The sequence below is a fragment of the Mesoplodon bidens genome (genome assembly GCF_964165515.1).
Source record: "Mesoplodon bidens genome assembly, chromosome: 11".
NCBI lineage: Eukaryota > Metazoa > Chordata > Mammalia > Artiodactyla > Ziphiidae > Mesoplodon > Mesoplodon bidens.
This window is the reverse complement of record NC_138167.1, coordinates 46,002,707-46,020,160: the sequence shown is the minus strand read 5'-3', so window position 1 is coordinate 46,020,160 and position 17,454 is coordinate 46,002,707. Positions and strand designations below refer to the sequence as shown.

The following is a 17,454-nucleotide window of genomic DNA, read 5'->3' as shown; positions in this document are numbered from 1 at the left end:
ACCTGCATTGACTCATAAAATCCCAATTGCAGTCTGATTTTTGTAGCTAGAACACACTATTAAAGACCCACCTCTATGCCAAATCCAGTGACCTCTACTCAATCCCCATCCTATTTCATCTGTATAACATTTGGCAAAGTTGACTGCTGTTCTACCTCTTTTTTTTGGCCATGCCACATGGCTTGTGGGATCTTAGTTCGCCAACCAGGCATTGAACCCGGGCCCTCAGCAGTGAAAGCTCGGATTCCTAGCCACTGGACTGCCAGGGAATTCCCTCCTATCTCTTTTCTTGATTTTTAAGACACCACTATTCTCTACCTTAAAAATTTTTTTTCCTTATTCCTTGCGTCTTTGTCTTCTTTTAAATGGCAGTATTTTCAAGAGTTCCACCTTCTATCCCCTTGCCTTATCGTCTGTACTCTTCCCTAGAGATGTCTCATCTACTTCTGTTTTAGGAGTCATCATGTCCTGGCAACTCCCAAGTCTCTCCAGCTGAGTCGTATTTCCAGCTCCCTACTATACGTATATATTGGAGTCACATTCCCAACAAGTCCAAACATGAACTTTTAAACTCTTTCCTCTAGAGAAGAGTCTCGGCAGCCCTGAAGGCTTTCAGGTGGTTAATAAGTCCTCAGGCCCCTGCTAGCACAGGGAGCTTCATGGACCTGTCAGCAATTAAGGAACAAAAGTAATGAAGATAAACTTTGATAAAACCACAATGAGATACCACTTCACACTCATTCAGATAGTTACTATAGTAATAGTGTAAGTAGTGAACTAGGGATATGGAGACTGATATTCTGAATCTACTTCTCATCAGTGGGGAGTATTGGGGGACAAAAAGAAGCAAATTTAAGAGATACTGCACAGAGAGAGTCAGCTGTCAAGGTAATGGAACTGTTGGTGAGGCTGTTATCTGAGAAAACAGAGAAGGGATAGAATTAAGGGAAGATTTTTTTTTAATAAGATGGGAATTTAATCTAAACTTTATACCTGATTTTGACCACTTCCAGATTTAGCATGCCATAATAACACTTAGAACAGTTGATAGTCATTTTTTTAAATTAATTAATTAATTATTTTTGCCCGTGCTGGGTCTTCGTTGCTGCACGCAGGCTTTCTCTAGCTGCAGTGAGCAGGGGCTACTCTTCGTTGCGATGCGTGGGCTTCTCATTGCGATGGCTTCTCTTGTTGTAGAGCATGGGCTCTAGGTAAGCGGGCTCAGTAGTTGTGGCTCGCAGGCTCTAGAGCACAGGATCAGTAGTTGTGGCTCACAGGCTCTACAGCACAGGCTCAGTAGTTGTGGCGCATGGTCTTAGGTGCTCCACGGCATGTGGGATCTTCCCGGACCAGGGCTCAGACCCACGTCCCCTGCACTGGCAGGTGGATTCTTAACCACTGGGCCACCAGGGAAGTCCCTCATTGTGGTTTTGAGTCACATTTCCCTAATGATTAGTGATGTTGAGCATCTTTCCATGTGATTTCTGGCCATTTGTATTTCTTCTTCTTTTTTTTTAAGTTTATTTTATTTTTGGCCACACCATGTGGCATGCAGGATCTTAGCTCCTGGGCAAGGGATTGAACCCATGCCCCATGCAGTGGAAGCATGGATTCTTAACCACTGGACCAACGGGGCAGTCCTGTATTTCTTCTATGGAGAAACGTCTATTCAAGTCCTATGCCCATTTTTGAACTCGGCTGTCTGGGTTTTTTGTGGATGTTGAGCTGTAGGAGTGCTTTATATATCCTAGATATTAATCCCTTGTCAAATATACGATATACAAATATTTTCTTCAATTCTGCGGGTTGTCTTTTCACTCTCTTGAAAGTGTCCTTTGATGCACAAGTTTTTAATTTGGATCAAGTCCAATTTATCTATTTTTTTCTTTTGTTGCCTGTGCTTTTGGTGTCATATCCAAGAATCACTGCCAAATCCAATATCATGAAGCTTTTCTTCTGTGTTTTCCTCTAAGGGTTTTATAGCTTTATTCTTATATTTTGGTCTTTGTTCTATTTTGAGTTAACTTTTGCATATGGTGTAAGGGTCCAATTTCATTCTTTTGTATGTAGATATCTAATTTTCCCAGCACCATTTGTTGAAAAGCCTTTCCTTTCTCCACTGAATTATCTTGGCACTCTTGTTGAAAATCAATTGGCCACATATGCAAGGGTGTATTTCTGGGCTTTCTATTCTTTTCCATTGGTATATATATCTGCCCTTATGCTAGTACCACACTGTTTAAGTTATTGTAGCTTTTCAGTAAGTTTTGAAATCAGGAAGTATGGTCCTCCAACTTTATTCTTCTTTTTCAAGATTATTTTGGCTATTTGGGGTCTTCTGATATTCCATATGAATCTTAGGATGGGTTTTTTATTTCTGCAAAAGCATCACTGGGATGTTTATAGGTATTTCATTGAATCTATAGATCATTCTGGGTAGTACTGTCATTTTAACAATATTAAGTCTTCCAATACATGAACAAGCGATGTCTTTCCATTTATTTGTCTTCTTTAATTTCTTTCAGCAATGTTTTGTACTTTTCAGTGCATATAACCTGTTTTTTAATCTTACAGTCTGAATATAAATTGAAATAGGTAAGTAAAATAAGTTGATTTAGCCATTCTATGTCTTTTGATTGGAGAATTTAATCTGTTTACATTTAAAGTAATTATTGCTAGGTAAGGACTTACTATCACCATTTATTAATTGTTTTCTGGTTGTTTTGTAGATCCACCGTTCCCTGTTTCTTAGCCTGCTGTCTTTTTTGTTTTGATGTCTTTTGGTATCAGTATGCTTTGACTTCTTTATCAAGTCCTTTTGTGTAATTGCTACAGGTTTTTACCTTGAGGTTATCAAGAAGCTTACATAAACTATCTTAAAATTATAACACACTAATTTTTTTTTTTTTTTTTGCGGTACGCGGGCCTCTCACTGTTGTGGCCTCTCCTGTTGCGGAGCACAGGCTCCGGACGCGCAGGCTCAGCAGCCATGTCTCACGGGCCCAGCCACTCCGCGGCACGTGGGATCTTCCCGGACCGGGGCATGAACCCGTGTTCCCTGCATCGGCAGGCAGACTCTCAACCACTGTGCCACCAGGGAAGCCCCTATAACATGCTATTTTAAGCTGTTAGCAACTTAACTTCAATAGAATTCCTAAACTTTACACTTTTGCTTCTCCTCCACCTCACATTTTAGGTTATTGCTGTTATGATTTACATATTTTTTATATTATGTAACTAATAGATTAGTGTTGTTATAGTTATTTTTACTATTTTAATTCCTTTAACTTTTAAAGTTGTAAGTAAATTATGCACCACTATTACCAAATTACAGAATCTAAGTTTGGCTATATATTTACCATTACCGGTGAGTTTTGCACTACCTTTTAATGTCTTTATGATGTTAATTAGTGTCCTTTTACTTTCAGTCAAAAAACTTCCTTTAGCATTTCTTGTAAGGCTAGTCTTGTGGTAATGAACTCTCTCAGCTTTTGTTTGTTCAGGAAAGTCTTTGTCCAACAATATGCTGCCTACGAGGGACTCATTTTAGCTTTAAAGGCACACATAGACTGAGAGTGAAGGGATGGAAAAAGACATTCAAGCAAATGGTTACCCCAAAAAATCAAGGGTAGTTGTACTTATATTAGACAAAACAGACTTTGAATGTAAATGGTAAAAAGAAACAAAAAAAGGTCACCACACAATGATAAAGGGGTCAATCCATCAAGAAGATATAACAATTGTAAATATTTATGCATCCAACATTGGAGCACCTAGATATATAAAGCAAAAACTAACAGAGTTAAAGGGAGAAATAAACAGCAATTCGATAATAGTTGGGGACTTTAATATCCAACTGTCAACAATGGACACATCTTCCAGATAGAGAATCAATAAGGAAATAGCAGATTTAAATAACACTATAGACCAAGATGGACTTAACAGACATAGGCAGAACATTCCAACCAACAGCAGCAGATTATTTCTCAAGTGCACACAGAACATTTTCGAGGACAGACCATATGTTAGGCCACAAAACAAGTCTTAGCAACTTCAAGAAGATTGAAACCATACCAAGGATCTTCTCTGACCACAATGGCATGAAAGTGGAAATCAATAAAAGAGGAAAACTGGAAAATTCATGACTACATGGAAATTAAACAACACTCTCTCCTAAAAAAAAAAAATACCAGTGGATCAAAGAAGAAATTAAAAAGTATCTTGAGACAAAAATGGAAACACAACTTATGCAGCAAAAGCAGTTTTAAGAGGGAAGTTCAGAGCAATAAATGCATACATTAAGAAGCAAGACAGGGCTTCCCTAGTGGCGCAGTGGTTGAGAGTCCGCCTGCTGGTGCAGGGGACACGGGTTCATGCCCCGGTCCGGGAAGATCCCACATGCTGCGGAGCGGCTGGGCCTGTGAGCCATGGCTGCTGAGCCTGCACGTCTGGAGCCTGTGCTCCGCAATGGGAGAGGCCACAACAGTGAGAGGCCCACGTACCACAAAAAAAAAAAAGAAAAAAAGAAGCAAGACGATCCCAAATAAACAACCTACCTCTACACCTTAAAGAACTAGAAAAAGATGACCCTAAAATTAGAAGGAAGGAAATAATAAAGATTAGAGCAATAATAAATTAAATAGATAACAAAAAACAATATAAAAGATTAACCAGGGACTTCCCTGGTGGCGCAGTCGTTGAGAATCCACCTGCGAATGCAGGGGACATGGGCTTGATCCCTGGTCTGGGAAAATTCCACATGCCACGGAGCAACTAAGCCTGTGCGCCACAACTACTGAGCCCACACACACCTAGAGCCTGTGCACTGCAACTACTGAGCCCATACGCCACAACTACTGAAGCTTGCATGCTCTAGGGCCTGCGTGCCACAACTACTGAGCCCGCGTGCTGCAACTACTGAAGTCTGTGTGCCTACAACCCGTGCTCCACAACAAGAGAAGCCACTGCAATGAGAAGCCTGTGCACTGCAATGAAGAGTAGCCCCCGCTCGCCACAACTAGAGAAAGCCCGCATGCAGCAACGAAGACCCAATGCAGCCAAAAATAAATAAAATAATAATTAAAAATAAAAGATTAACCGAAATAACAGTTGGTTCTTTGAAAAGATAGACAAAACTGAGAAACCCTTAGCTAGCTTTACCAATGAAAAAAAGAGGGAGGACCCAAATCAACAAACTTATAAATGAAAAAGGAGACATTACAACTTATACCACAGAGATACAAAGGGTCATAAGAGGCTACTATAAACAACTAGATGCCAACAAACTGGATAACCTAGAAGTAATGAAAAAAATCTTAGAAACATACAACCTACCAAGACTGAATCAGAAAGAAACAAAAAATCTGAATAGATCAATTATAGTAAGGAGATTGAGTCAGTAATCAAAAATTTCCCATAGAAGAAAACCCCAGGACCAGATGGCTTCATTGGTGAATTTTATCAAATGTTTAAAGAAGAATTAACACCAATCCTTCTCAAAGTCTTCCAAAAAATTGAAGAGGAAGGAACCTCCCAAAACTCATTTTACGAGGTCCAGCATTACCAATACCAAAGACAGATAAGGACACTACTAGAAAAGAAAACTACAGAACAATATCCTTGATGAATATATATGCAGCATTATCAACAAAACACTAGCAAACCAAACTCAGCAGCACATTAAAAGGATGCATTGTTCACCATGATCAAGTGGGATTTATCCCTGGGATGCAAGGATAGTTCAACATGTGCAAATCAATCAATACATTACATTAATAGAATGAAAGAAAAGAATCATATGATCATCTCAATAGCCACAGAAAAAGCATTTGACAAAATTCAACATCCATTCATGATAAAATACTTAGGAAATTAGGCATAGAAGGAACATATCTCAACATAAGAAAGACCATACATGACAGGCCCACAGCTAACATCATACTCAATGCTGAAAGGTTGCAAGCTTTTCCTCTAAGATCAGGAACAAGACTAGGCTGCCCACTCTCACACTCCCATTCAACATAGTACTGGAAGTCCTAGCTAGAGCAATAAGGTAAGTAAAAGAGGGACTTCTCTGGTGGTCCAGTGGGTAAGACTCCACACTCCCAATGCAGGGGGCCTGGGTTCGATCCCTGTTCAGGGGACTAGATCCCACAGGCATGCTGCAACTAAGAGCCCACATGTCACAACTAAAGATCCCACATGCCACAACTAAGACCTGGCACAGCCAAAATAAATAAATAAATAAATATTTTTAAAAAAATAAGGCAAGTAGGGCTTCCCTGGTGGCGCAGTGGTTGGGAGTCTGCCTGCCGATGCAGGGGACACGGGTTTGTGCCCCAGTCTGGGAAGATCCCACATGCCGCGGAGCGGCTGGGCGCATGAGCCATGGCCGCTGAGCCTGCATGTCCGGAGCCTGTGCTCTACAACGGGAGAGGTCACAACAGTGAGAGGCCCGCGTACCGCAAAAATAAATAAATAAATAAATAAATAAGGCAAGTAAAAGAAATAAAAGGTATGAGAACTGGAAAAGAAGTAAAATTGTTTCTGTTTGCAAGTGACATGATTTTATATATAGAAAATCCCAAGACACAACCAAAAAACCATTAGAACTAATCAAAGAATTCAGTTGCAGGGTACAAAATTAGCACACAAAAATCAATAGCATTTCTATACACTAACAATGAATTCTCTGAAAAAGAAATAAAAGAATTGATTACATTTAGAACAGCATCAAAAACAATAAAATACTTAGGAATAAAGAAGACACTAGCAAATGGAAAGGTATGTTCATGGATTGGAAGAATTAATATTGTTCAACTGTCAATACTACCAAAAGCCATCTCTAGGTTCAATTGCAAGCCCTATCAAGATTCCAATGGCACTTTTTGCAGAAATAGACAAAACACCCCTAAAAATTATGTGAAATCAAAAAAGACCCTGAATATCCAAAGAAATCCTGAATCCAAAGAACAAAAAAACCAGAGGCATCACACTTCCTGATTTCAAAATATACTATAAAGCTATAGTAATTAGAACAGTATGGTACTGGCATAAAAACAAATAGACCTTGGAACAGAATTGAGAGCCCACAAAAAAACCCCAAGCACATACAGTCAACTAATAATTGACAAGACAGCCAAGCATACTCAGTGGAGAAAAGAAAGTCTCTTCAATAAATGGTGCTGGGAAAATTGGATATTCACATGCAAAAGAATGAAACTTGACCCCTATCTTGCACCATTAACAAAAATTAACTCAAAATGGAGTAATGACTTAAATGTAGGACCTGAAACCGTGAAACTCCTAGAAGAAAACACAGGGAAAAAACCTCCTTGACATAGGTCTTGGTAATGATTTTTTGGAAATCATACCTAAAGCACAAGCAACAAAATAAAAAAACAAGTGGGACTACATCAAACTAAAAAAAAACACACAGAAAAAGAAAACATGAACAAAGTGAAAAGATAACCTATGGGAAAAATATTTGCACATCATCTATTTGATAAGGCATTAATATCCAAAATATATAAAGAACTCATACAACTCAATAGCAAAAAAATAAATAATCCAATTTTAAAAATGGGTAAAGGATCTGAATCGACATTTTTCCAAAGAAGATATATGAATGGCCAACAGGTACGTGAAAAGATGCTCAACTCACTAGTCATTAGGGAAATGCAAATTAAAACTGCAATGAAATATCACCTCACAATGGCCACCATCAAGGGAAGGATGTGGAGGAAAGGGAACACTTGTGCACCGCTGATGGGAGTGTGTAAATTGGTATATCCACTATGGAAAACAGTATGGAGGTTCCTCAAAAACTTAAAAATAGTACTATCACATGATCCAGCAATTCTACTTCTGGGAATATATCCAAAAGAAATGAAAACACTAACTTGAAAAGATACCTGCACCCCATTTCATAGCAGCATTATTTACAACAGCTAAGACATGGAAATAATCTAAGTGTCCACTGATAGACGAATGGATAAAGAAGACGTGGTGTGTGTGTGTGTGTGTGTGTGTGTGTGTAATTCAGCCATAAATAATGAGGAAATCCTACCATTTGTGACATTGAGGATGGACTGTGAAGGCATCATGCTAAGTGAAATAAGTCAGACAAAAAAAGACAAATAAATACTGCAGGATCCCAGTTATAAGTAGAATCAAATAAAAATAAACAAACAAAAATTCCCCACCAAATTCAGAGAAGGAGATGAGATTTGTGGTTGGTTACCAGAGGCAGGATGTTGGGGGAGGGGATATTGGAGGAAGGTGGTCAAATGGTACAAACTTCTCTTATAAGTAAGGACTAGGAATGTAATGTACAACATGATGACTATAGTTAACACTGCTGTATGATATAGGAAAATTGTTGAGAGTAGATCCTAAGAGTTCTCATCACCAGCAGAAATTTTTTCTTTCCTTTTTATTGTATCTATATGAGATAATGGATGTTAACTAAACCTATTGTGGTAATCGCTTTACAATATATGTAAATCAAACCAACATGCAGTACACGTTAAACTTATACAGTGATGTATGTCAATTATTTCTCAATAAAACGGGAAAAAATTTTAATTCAAGATAAATTGTATACATTTGTAAAAGAAACATCATTATCTAATTTTTTTTTTTTTTTTTTGTGGTAGTTGGGCCTCTCACTGTTGTGGCCTCTCCCACTGTGGAGCACAGGCTCCGGACACGCAGGCCCAGCGGCCATGGCTCACGGGCCCAGCCACTCTGCGGCATGTGGGATCCTCCCGGACCGGGGCACAAACCCCTGTCCCCTGCATCGGCAGGTGAACTCCCAACCACTGCGCCACCAGGGAAGCCCAAACATCGTTATTTTAAAGTAGCTTAAAGCATTTAAGCTACAATTTCTTTTTAAACACAATAGAACTAGGACTGTATAAACATTTTTACAAACTTTGTAGAGGTTACCTAGTCCAATTTTAAGATAGCTAATTATCTTCTATTTCCTTGGAATAAATTCTAGGAAGTAGAATTGCAGTGTCAAAATCAATGCAGCTTTTATAGGCTATTGGTACATGCTGCCAGAGTGCCTATCTATTTACATTTTCCTCAGTGAATAAGAGTAACTTTGTTCCTCTGACTCTTGTCTGCACTGAGCATAATCATTAAACACACACACACACACTCTGCCAATTTGAAGGGTGAAAGGAATTTTGGCATTTGTAAATTTCACATGCAGTAAGTATTAACCACTTGGGGTTTTAATTGTTGATTTTTGACCTACAGAAGATTTTTTGGTTTGGTTTGATTTCTGCTTGCTTTTTGCTTTTAAAGACGTCAAGATCCATTAGCTGCTTCTTTTATATTTAGTGTCATGCTTTATAAAGTCCTTTCTCACAGAGATATAGTCCAGTGGAATGTTCCAACTTGCTCAAATAGAATTACAAAAAGGCAAAATTGTGTTTTCACAGAGATACAGTCCACTGGAATGCATAAAGTCCTTTCTCATAACAATGTTATGTATTCATCTCTATTTTCTTTCTGGTTTAATTTTTAAACTTCTCATCCTAATTTAATATCCAAATGTTTCATTCTAAAATTTCAAAAACTTGTAAAAGTAAATAGTTTAATGAACTCCCATATGCATAATATGCAGCTTCAGTTTATCAACTCATGGCTGATCTTGTTTCATCTTTATTCTTGCCAACTCCCCCTCCAATTATTTTGAAAGAAATCTCAGACATACCACTTTATGTATCTCTAAAAGATAGGAAGTCTTTATCTAAAAGGTTTGTGCGTTTAAATATTTAATCCATTTGGAGTTTATTTTAGTGTTTAATAATTTTCAGGGATTTAAGTCTATTTCACTTTTCAAACTAGTTTGTTAGTTAGCTAGTTGTCCCAATACCATTTATTGAATAATTCATCCATTTGTCCATTGGTAAGAATTGCTACCATATATTAAATTCTCATGTACTTGAATCTGTTTGGGACTTTCTGTCCCATTGATCTTTTTCTCTTTTCCTACATCACAATATTTAGGTTTTTACTTGCTATGACTTTGTCACATGAAAGTAGGATTAATTTTTTTGTTATTAATCTAACATGAGAAAAACAAAAACTAGTGGGAGATTAAGAATATTTACTTAGTTAAATACCTGTTTAAGATAAGAACATTTACTTTCTTTCAGAGATCCTGTAATGTGGAGAGCTGTGATTGGAACTAATAACATAGATGGGCGTCAGCCACACTCCAAGATGATGAGAGTTAAAGCGATCATTATCCATCCAGACTTCGATGTGGAATCTTATGAAAATGATATTGCGCTTTTTCATTTAAAAAAAGCAGTGAGATATAATGATTATATTCAGCCTATCTGTCTACCTTTTGGTGTTTTCCAAAGACTGAACCGAAACACGAAGTGTTTTATAAGTGGATGGGGAAGAACAAAAGAAGAAGGTAATTATGATCTGAATTTTGTTGATACAGATTTTCCTGATTATTCGTAGAGGGTGAATATGTATGTCTTTATCTCTTTATATCATCAGTTTGAACAAGAGGTCTTTATAAACCAGTGAAAAGGAAATGTCTTTTTTAATTCTCTGTGTTTTTTCCTTGCTTGTGGGAGAGAGAAAATTATCTTCCAAAGCAGAAATAGAGACTTCTTTTGTTATACATGCCAAGATACTTAAACCTTTAGACATTCTCAGAGAGAATGATGGCTTCCAAGTATTTCTGTAGTTTCTGAGACTCTTAGGTGATGAAGCAAGCTCTGTAGCAGATTTGCTTATCTTAAATAATAAGCTTCTGGCTATAAGGAATCAAATTTAGTATCCTTTTTATTTAGTGCACTGTTTAGTATCAAACAGGTTGATTGCCATGTATTTTCTTTAGTGCACAAAGAGGCACAAACCGTTGACTGACTGAACTAATGGGAGGAATGAAAAATGTAGAAAACAGTCTCTGCCTTTGGTAATAACAACAGCTACCATTTGGGAGCATTTACCATGTTTTAGGCCCCGTTCTAAATATATTACTTTATTTTATCTTATCCTCCCAATATTCCTATTAGGGAGTTAATGTTATTATTCCCATTTAACAGACCAGGAATTGTGAATCTTAGAGGTTGAGAAGCTGGGACTCAAATATAAGTTTTTTCTTTATTCTAAAGCCTGAATATTTAAGTACTACATTAAATACAATCTGCTCCTGAGGGAATTGAAGTCTGTTTAGCAATATATGAGATCAAGTGCTGAGACTCTTTTTTTTCTATTCTCCACCAAACCTAGCCATTTAAATATTTGTGGATTATTTAGATAGGCTAGAAATAAATGTATGAAAAGTCTGTGAATTATTATTTTTCTTTTTTTCTCTGTGAATATTTTCTAAGGAAGATAAGGAAAGTGCCATGGTGCAGGAAAAAGAGCATGGGCTTTAGAATCACAGACCTAAGTCTGAATCTCAGCCTGGCCATGTACTAGCTGAATTACCACGGGCAGGTTATTGAATCTTTTACAACAGTTAGAACAATGATGATAGGAGCAACTACTATTTATTCAGGGCTAGGTACTAAATGAAATACTAAGCATTTTAATGTATTTCTCATTTAACGCCCCCAACAACCCTATAAGAAATATTATAATATGGGTGAATAAACCGAGTTTTAAAGAGATTAAATAAATTGCCCAAAGTTACACAGCTAACTAAGTGAGGAGTCAAAAATTCAAGCCTAGGTCGGCCTGCCTCAAAACTCACGTGTTTCCACTATATTATATCATCTCTCACAATGTCATACATTTTCATGATCTGTAAGATGAGAGCAACAATACCTATCAGAGAGTTGTTTTGAGGATTATATTAGCTCTCCAGCAACATGGCAGATTACATGCACACACCAACCTTCCCACAGAAAACTATTAAAGAGAGAAAATGCATAGGTCAGGGACTGAGTGTGAAGACAGGAACTTAGATAACTGGAGCACAAAAGCTGCCTTTCATCTTGAGGGTATTTGTCAAATTGGTAACACTGAATATTGATTTCTATGGTTTCATAGGCCTTCAGAGGCTTGAAGAACAAAGCCTGCTTGAGTGTGCGTGGGGAAACACTCATAAAGCTGGAGCTTCAGGGCTGTACTCTAAAACTGAGTCAGACTCAAGACCCAGCTGCATAGTTCATATATACATAGTTCATTTCAAATATGATATAGGTAGATTGAAAGTAAAAGGAAGGGGACTTCCCTGGTGGCACAGTGGTTAAGACTCTGTGCTCCCAATGCAGGGGGCCTGGGAACTGACCCCACATGCATGCCACAACTAAGAGTTCGCATGCCAGAACTAAGGAGCCGGCGAGCCGCAACTAAGGAGCACACCTGCTGCAACTAAGACCTGGCACAACCAAATAAATAAATAAACATTTAAAAAAAAAAAGAAAGTAAGTAAAAGGATGGCAAAAGACATACCATGGTAACATTAATCAAAAGAAAAGCTGGAGGGCTTCTCTGGTGGCGCAGTGGTTGAGAGTCCGCCTGCCGATGCAGGGGACACGGGTTCGTGCCCCGGTCCGGAAGATCCCACAGGCCGCGGAGCAGCTGGGCCCGTAAGCCGTGGCCGCTGAGCCTGCGCGTCTGGAGCCTATGCTCCACAACGGGAGGGGCCCCAACAGTGAGAGGCCCACATACCGCAAAAAAAAAAAAAAAAAAAAAGAAAGAGGGGCTTCCCTGGTGGCACAGTGGTTGAGAATCTGCCTGCCAATGCAGGGGACATGGGTTCGAGCCCTGGTCTGGGAAGATCCCACATGCCGCGGAGCAACTGGGCCCGTGAGCCACAATTACTGAGCCTGCGCGTCTGGAGCCTGTGCTCCGCAACAAGAGGAGCCAAAATAGTGAGAGGCCCGCGCACCGCAATGAAGAGTGGCCCCCGCTTGCCACAACTAGAGAAAGCCCTCGCACAGAAACAAAGACCCAACACAGCCATAAATAAATTAATTAAATAAATTTAAAAAAAAAAAAAAAAAAAGAAAGAAAAGAAAAGCTGGAATAGGGGAAAAAAAGGAAAATAAAGCAGAACTGGCTACATTAATATCAGATAAAGTAGACTTAAGAGCAAAGAAAATTACCAGGGACAGTGAAGAACATAACATAATGATAAGGGTAAATCCACCAAGGAGACACAGCAATCCTAAGTGTGTAACCACGGAACAGCAGAGATACAGTTTCTTAAAAACATATGTGAACATACATACACTTACGATATAACCCAGCAATCACACTCCTAGGCATTTATCCCAGAGAAATGAAAACATAAGTCCGCACAAAAACCTGTTCACAAATGTTAATAAAAGCTTTATTTGTAATATCCCCAAACTAGAAAAACCTAAACGTCCTTCAATAAGTGAATGATTAAATACACTGTAGTATATCCTTAATATGAAACATTACTAAGCAGTTAATAGGAATTCACTATTGATATACACAACAATTTAGATGGGTCACAAGTGCATTATGCTTAGTGAAAAGAAGCAATTTTCAAAAGGTCACATACTGTGTGATTCCATTTATATAACATTCACAAAAGGACAAAATTATAAAGATGGAGAAGAGATTACTGATCACTGTGGGGTAAGAAGGTTAGATAGCATGGAGATCTTTGTGATGATTGAATAGTTCTGGATCTTGATTGTGGTGGTGATTACATGAATCTACATACGCCATAAAATGGTGTAGAATGAGACACACACACACACACATACACACACACACACATTGTTCCAATGTCAATTTCTTGGTTTTGATATTGTACTTCAATAATACAGATAGAACCGTTATAGGAAACTGGGTAAAGATTACACTGACCCTCACTGTACTTGCTTTGCAACTTCCTGTTAACTATAATTATTAGTAAATAAAGTTTTTCTAAAAAATGAATCATATATAACAAAAGCATCCTCAACCCCCACCCCACCCCCAGGATTGCTAGGAAAACTGCTTAATGGAAGACAAAAAATGAAGAAATTTTCCCAGAAAATATGTAACTACAAATACCACTCATATGCCCCAAATCACTCTAAGTAGACTAGAAAGCCTCAAGGTTAGAATTTAGTTTAAGTAGTTCCTGGACTGTTAATGTTCTCTAGGTGCCTGAGAGAATCAAATGCCAATAATTTGTGTAGAAACCCAATGTCATCTAAAACCTCAAAGAATTTCACCAAAGTTTCAAAGAAAATGGATTATAATTTTTTAAATTGCTAAACACCAAAGGAAACAAGGCACAACAGACATCAGAATAAGACCTACAAAGATTTCAGATACCAGAATCATCAGATAATATATTTTAATGTTTAATGGGACTTCCCTCGTGGCCCAGTGGCTAAGGCTCTGTGTTCCCAATACAGGGGGCCAAGGTTTGATCCCTGGCCAGGGAACTAGATCCCACATGCCACAACTAAGAGTTCTCATGCTGCAACTAAAGTTCCAGAATGCCACAACTAAAGATCCTGCATGCAGCAACAAAGATCCCACATGCTGCAACTAAGACCCGGTGCAGCCAAATAAATACATAAATAAATATTTTTTAAATGTTTAATATATTGATATTACAAGAATAAAAGATGTGCTTAAAAAAATGAAAAGGAGATGTGAAAAAGAACCAAATAACTGTGACAATTAAAAAATACAATAATTGAAATAAATTCAATGGCTAAAGTAGTACCAAGTCAGAAGGAACTTAGGATTCCCAGATTAAAATCAACTAAATGTCAGTTCACAATCAAAGATCACTAAACACATAAGGAAACAAACCATAATTATGAAAGTCAATAGAAATAAAACAACTGATAAAGCCCCCCCAAAGATCTCAGATAGTAATATTTTAGGTATAGAATATAAAATTAGTATATGTGAATTGTTCAAAGAAATAAAAGAGTAGAATTAAAAATGAGTGACAGATGATCTAGAGTGATCAGGCAGATTTAAAAGAGAACCAGGGCTTCCCTGGTGGCGCAGTGGTTGAGAGTCCACCTGCCGATGCAGGGGACACGGGTTCGTGCCCTGGCCCAGGAAGATCCCACATGCTGCGGAGCGGCTGGGCCCATGAGCCATGACCGCTGAGCCTGCGCGTCCAGAGCCTGTGCTCCGCAACGGGAGAGGCCACAACGGTGAGAGGCCCGCGTACTGCAAAAAACAAAAAACAAAAAAGTAAAAGAGAACCAAACAGAATCTTTAAAAATGAAAAATGTGGGCTTCCCTGGTGGCGCAGTGGTTGAGAGTCCGCCTGCCGATGCAGGGGACACGGATTCGTGCCCCGGTCCGGGAAGATCCCACATGCTGCGGAGCGGCTGGGCCCGTGAGCCATGGCCGCTGAGCCTGCGCGTCCAGAGCCTGTGCTCCGCAACGGGAGAGGCCACAACAGTGAGAGGCCCGCATACCGCAAAAAAAACAAACAAACAAACAAACAAAAATAATAATAATAATAATAATAATACTTTAGGGACTTCCCTGGTGGTCCAGTGGGTAAGAATCCACACTCCCAATGCAGGGGGCCTGGGTTTGATCCCTGGTCAGAGAACTAGATCCCGCATGCCACAACCAAGAGTCCACATGCCACAACTAAGAAGTCCGCATGCTGCAACTAAAAGATTCCACATGCCGCAAGGAAAATCCCACATGGCACAACTAAGACCCAGCACAGCCTAAATAAATATTTTTTAAAAATAATACTTTAAACAATGTTATGCTCTCAATTTTAATACTTAAACAAAATGGATAAATTCCTAGAAAATTCTAACCCAAACTGACTAACTAAATAAGAATAGTCCTTTAAAGAGTAAAAGAACTTAATCAGTAATTAAATTTTTTTCAAAAATAAAACACCAGAACTCAGAACAAGTGAGTCAACCATAATTACCAGCAATTATTTAAGTATTATATAAATATCTTTATAAAGAATTCAGAAAGAGAGAACACACCCTGACTCAGTGTATGAGGATAATAATCATCTTGATGCCCAAATTAAGTACGTATAGTACAAGAAATGCCAGTATCATAAATGCGGATATTCCAAATTATCAGCACACCAAATCTATCAAGAATAGTATAAACAAAAAATTTAATTAATTAATTAATTTTAAAAAAGAATAGTATAAACAGAATTCCACATAACCAAGGTGAGTTTAACTAAGGCAGGGGTCCCCTACCCCTGGGCCACAGGCTGGTACCGGTCCGTGGCCTGTTAGGAACCGGGCTGCACAGCAGCAGGTGAGCAGCAGGTAAGCGAGCAAAGCTTCATCTGTATTTACAGCTGCTCCGCATCACTCACATTACTACCTGAGCTCTGCCTCCTGTCAGATCAGCGGTGGCATTAGATTCTCATAGGAGCTTGAACCCTGCTGTGAACCGCGCATGTGAGGGATCTAGGTTGTTGCTCCTTATGAGAATCTAATGTTTGATGATCTGAGGTGGAGCTGAGGGGTGATGCTAGCGCTGGGGAGCGGCTGCTAATACAGATGATCATTAGCAGAGAGGTTTGACTGCACAGAGACCATAATAAATCAATTGCTTGCAGACTCACAAAACCCTATTCAGTGAGTGGCAAGTGAGAACAAGCTCAGGGCTCCCACTGATTCTGCATTATTGTCAGTTGTGTAATTATTTCATTATATATTACAATGTAATGATAATAGAAATAAAGTGCACAATAAATGTAATGCACTTGAATCATCCTGAAACCACTCCCCCCACTGCTTCTGGTCCATGGAAAAACTGTCTTCCGTGAAACCGGTGGTCCCTGGTGCCAAACAGGTTGGGGACCACTGAGCTAAGGAATTCAGGGTGGTTTAATATTAGAAGTTTCTTAATGTAATTCACCATATTAACTGATTAAAGGATTTTAAAATACCCCATGATTATCTCAATAGGTGCTGAAGAAACACTGTTAACAACTCATAAGTCTAGACATAGAAGGAAACTTCCTTAACCTGATAAAGGTTATCTACCTCTACACCAAACATCATTACCACAGAAAAACATTTCCTTTAAAATCAGCAGTGATTTCCCCCACTATTACCACTTTTATTCCATATTTAGTAGAGCTTCTACCAAGTACAGTAACACAAGAAAAAGATGCAGAAGACATAGGACTTAGAAAGGTAATAACAAAACATTCATTATTCACAGATGATGTCATTATATTAAAAAAGAATTTATAATCCACTGGAATTAAGAGAGTTTAGTAAAGTGGCCAGATATAAAAGCAATATACCAAAATCTATTTCATTTCTATACACGATCAGTAGTTAGAAAATGTAATTTTAAAAGTAACAGATGTCACACCCACAAGGATGACTTATCAAAAAGTTAGACAAGTATTGATGAGGATGTGAAGAAATTAGAACTCTCATACATTGCTGGTAGGAATATAAAATGGTGCGGCTGCTTTGGAATACATTTTGGCAGTTTTTCAAAAATTTAAACATATAA

The 17,454-nt window shown here is 38.4% G+C and overlaps 1 protein-coding gene across 4 annotated transcripts in view; it reads left to right on the top strand.

The window, feature by feature from the left end:
* The window catches only part of LOC308624702 (cyclic AMP-dependent transcription factor ATF-1), a 108,895-nt gene that overhangs the window by 77,385 nt on the left and 14,056 nt on the right, over positions 1-17,454 (top strand). For all 4 annotated transcript variants that reach the window (XM_081248249.1, XM_081248251.1, XM_081248248.1 and 1 more), the window contains one exon: positions 10,173-10,441. In XM_081248249.1, coding sequence (XP_081104375.1) covers positions 10,173-10,441 — 269 coding nt within the window. The remainder of the gene's footprint in view (positions 1-10,172; positions 10,442-17,454) is intronic.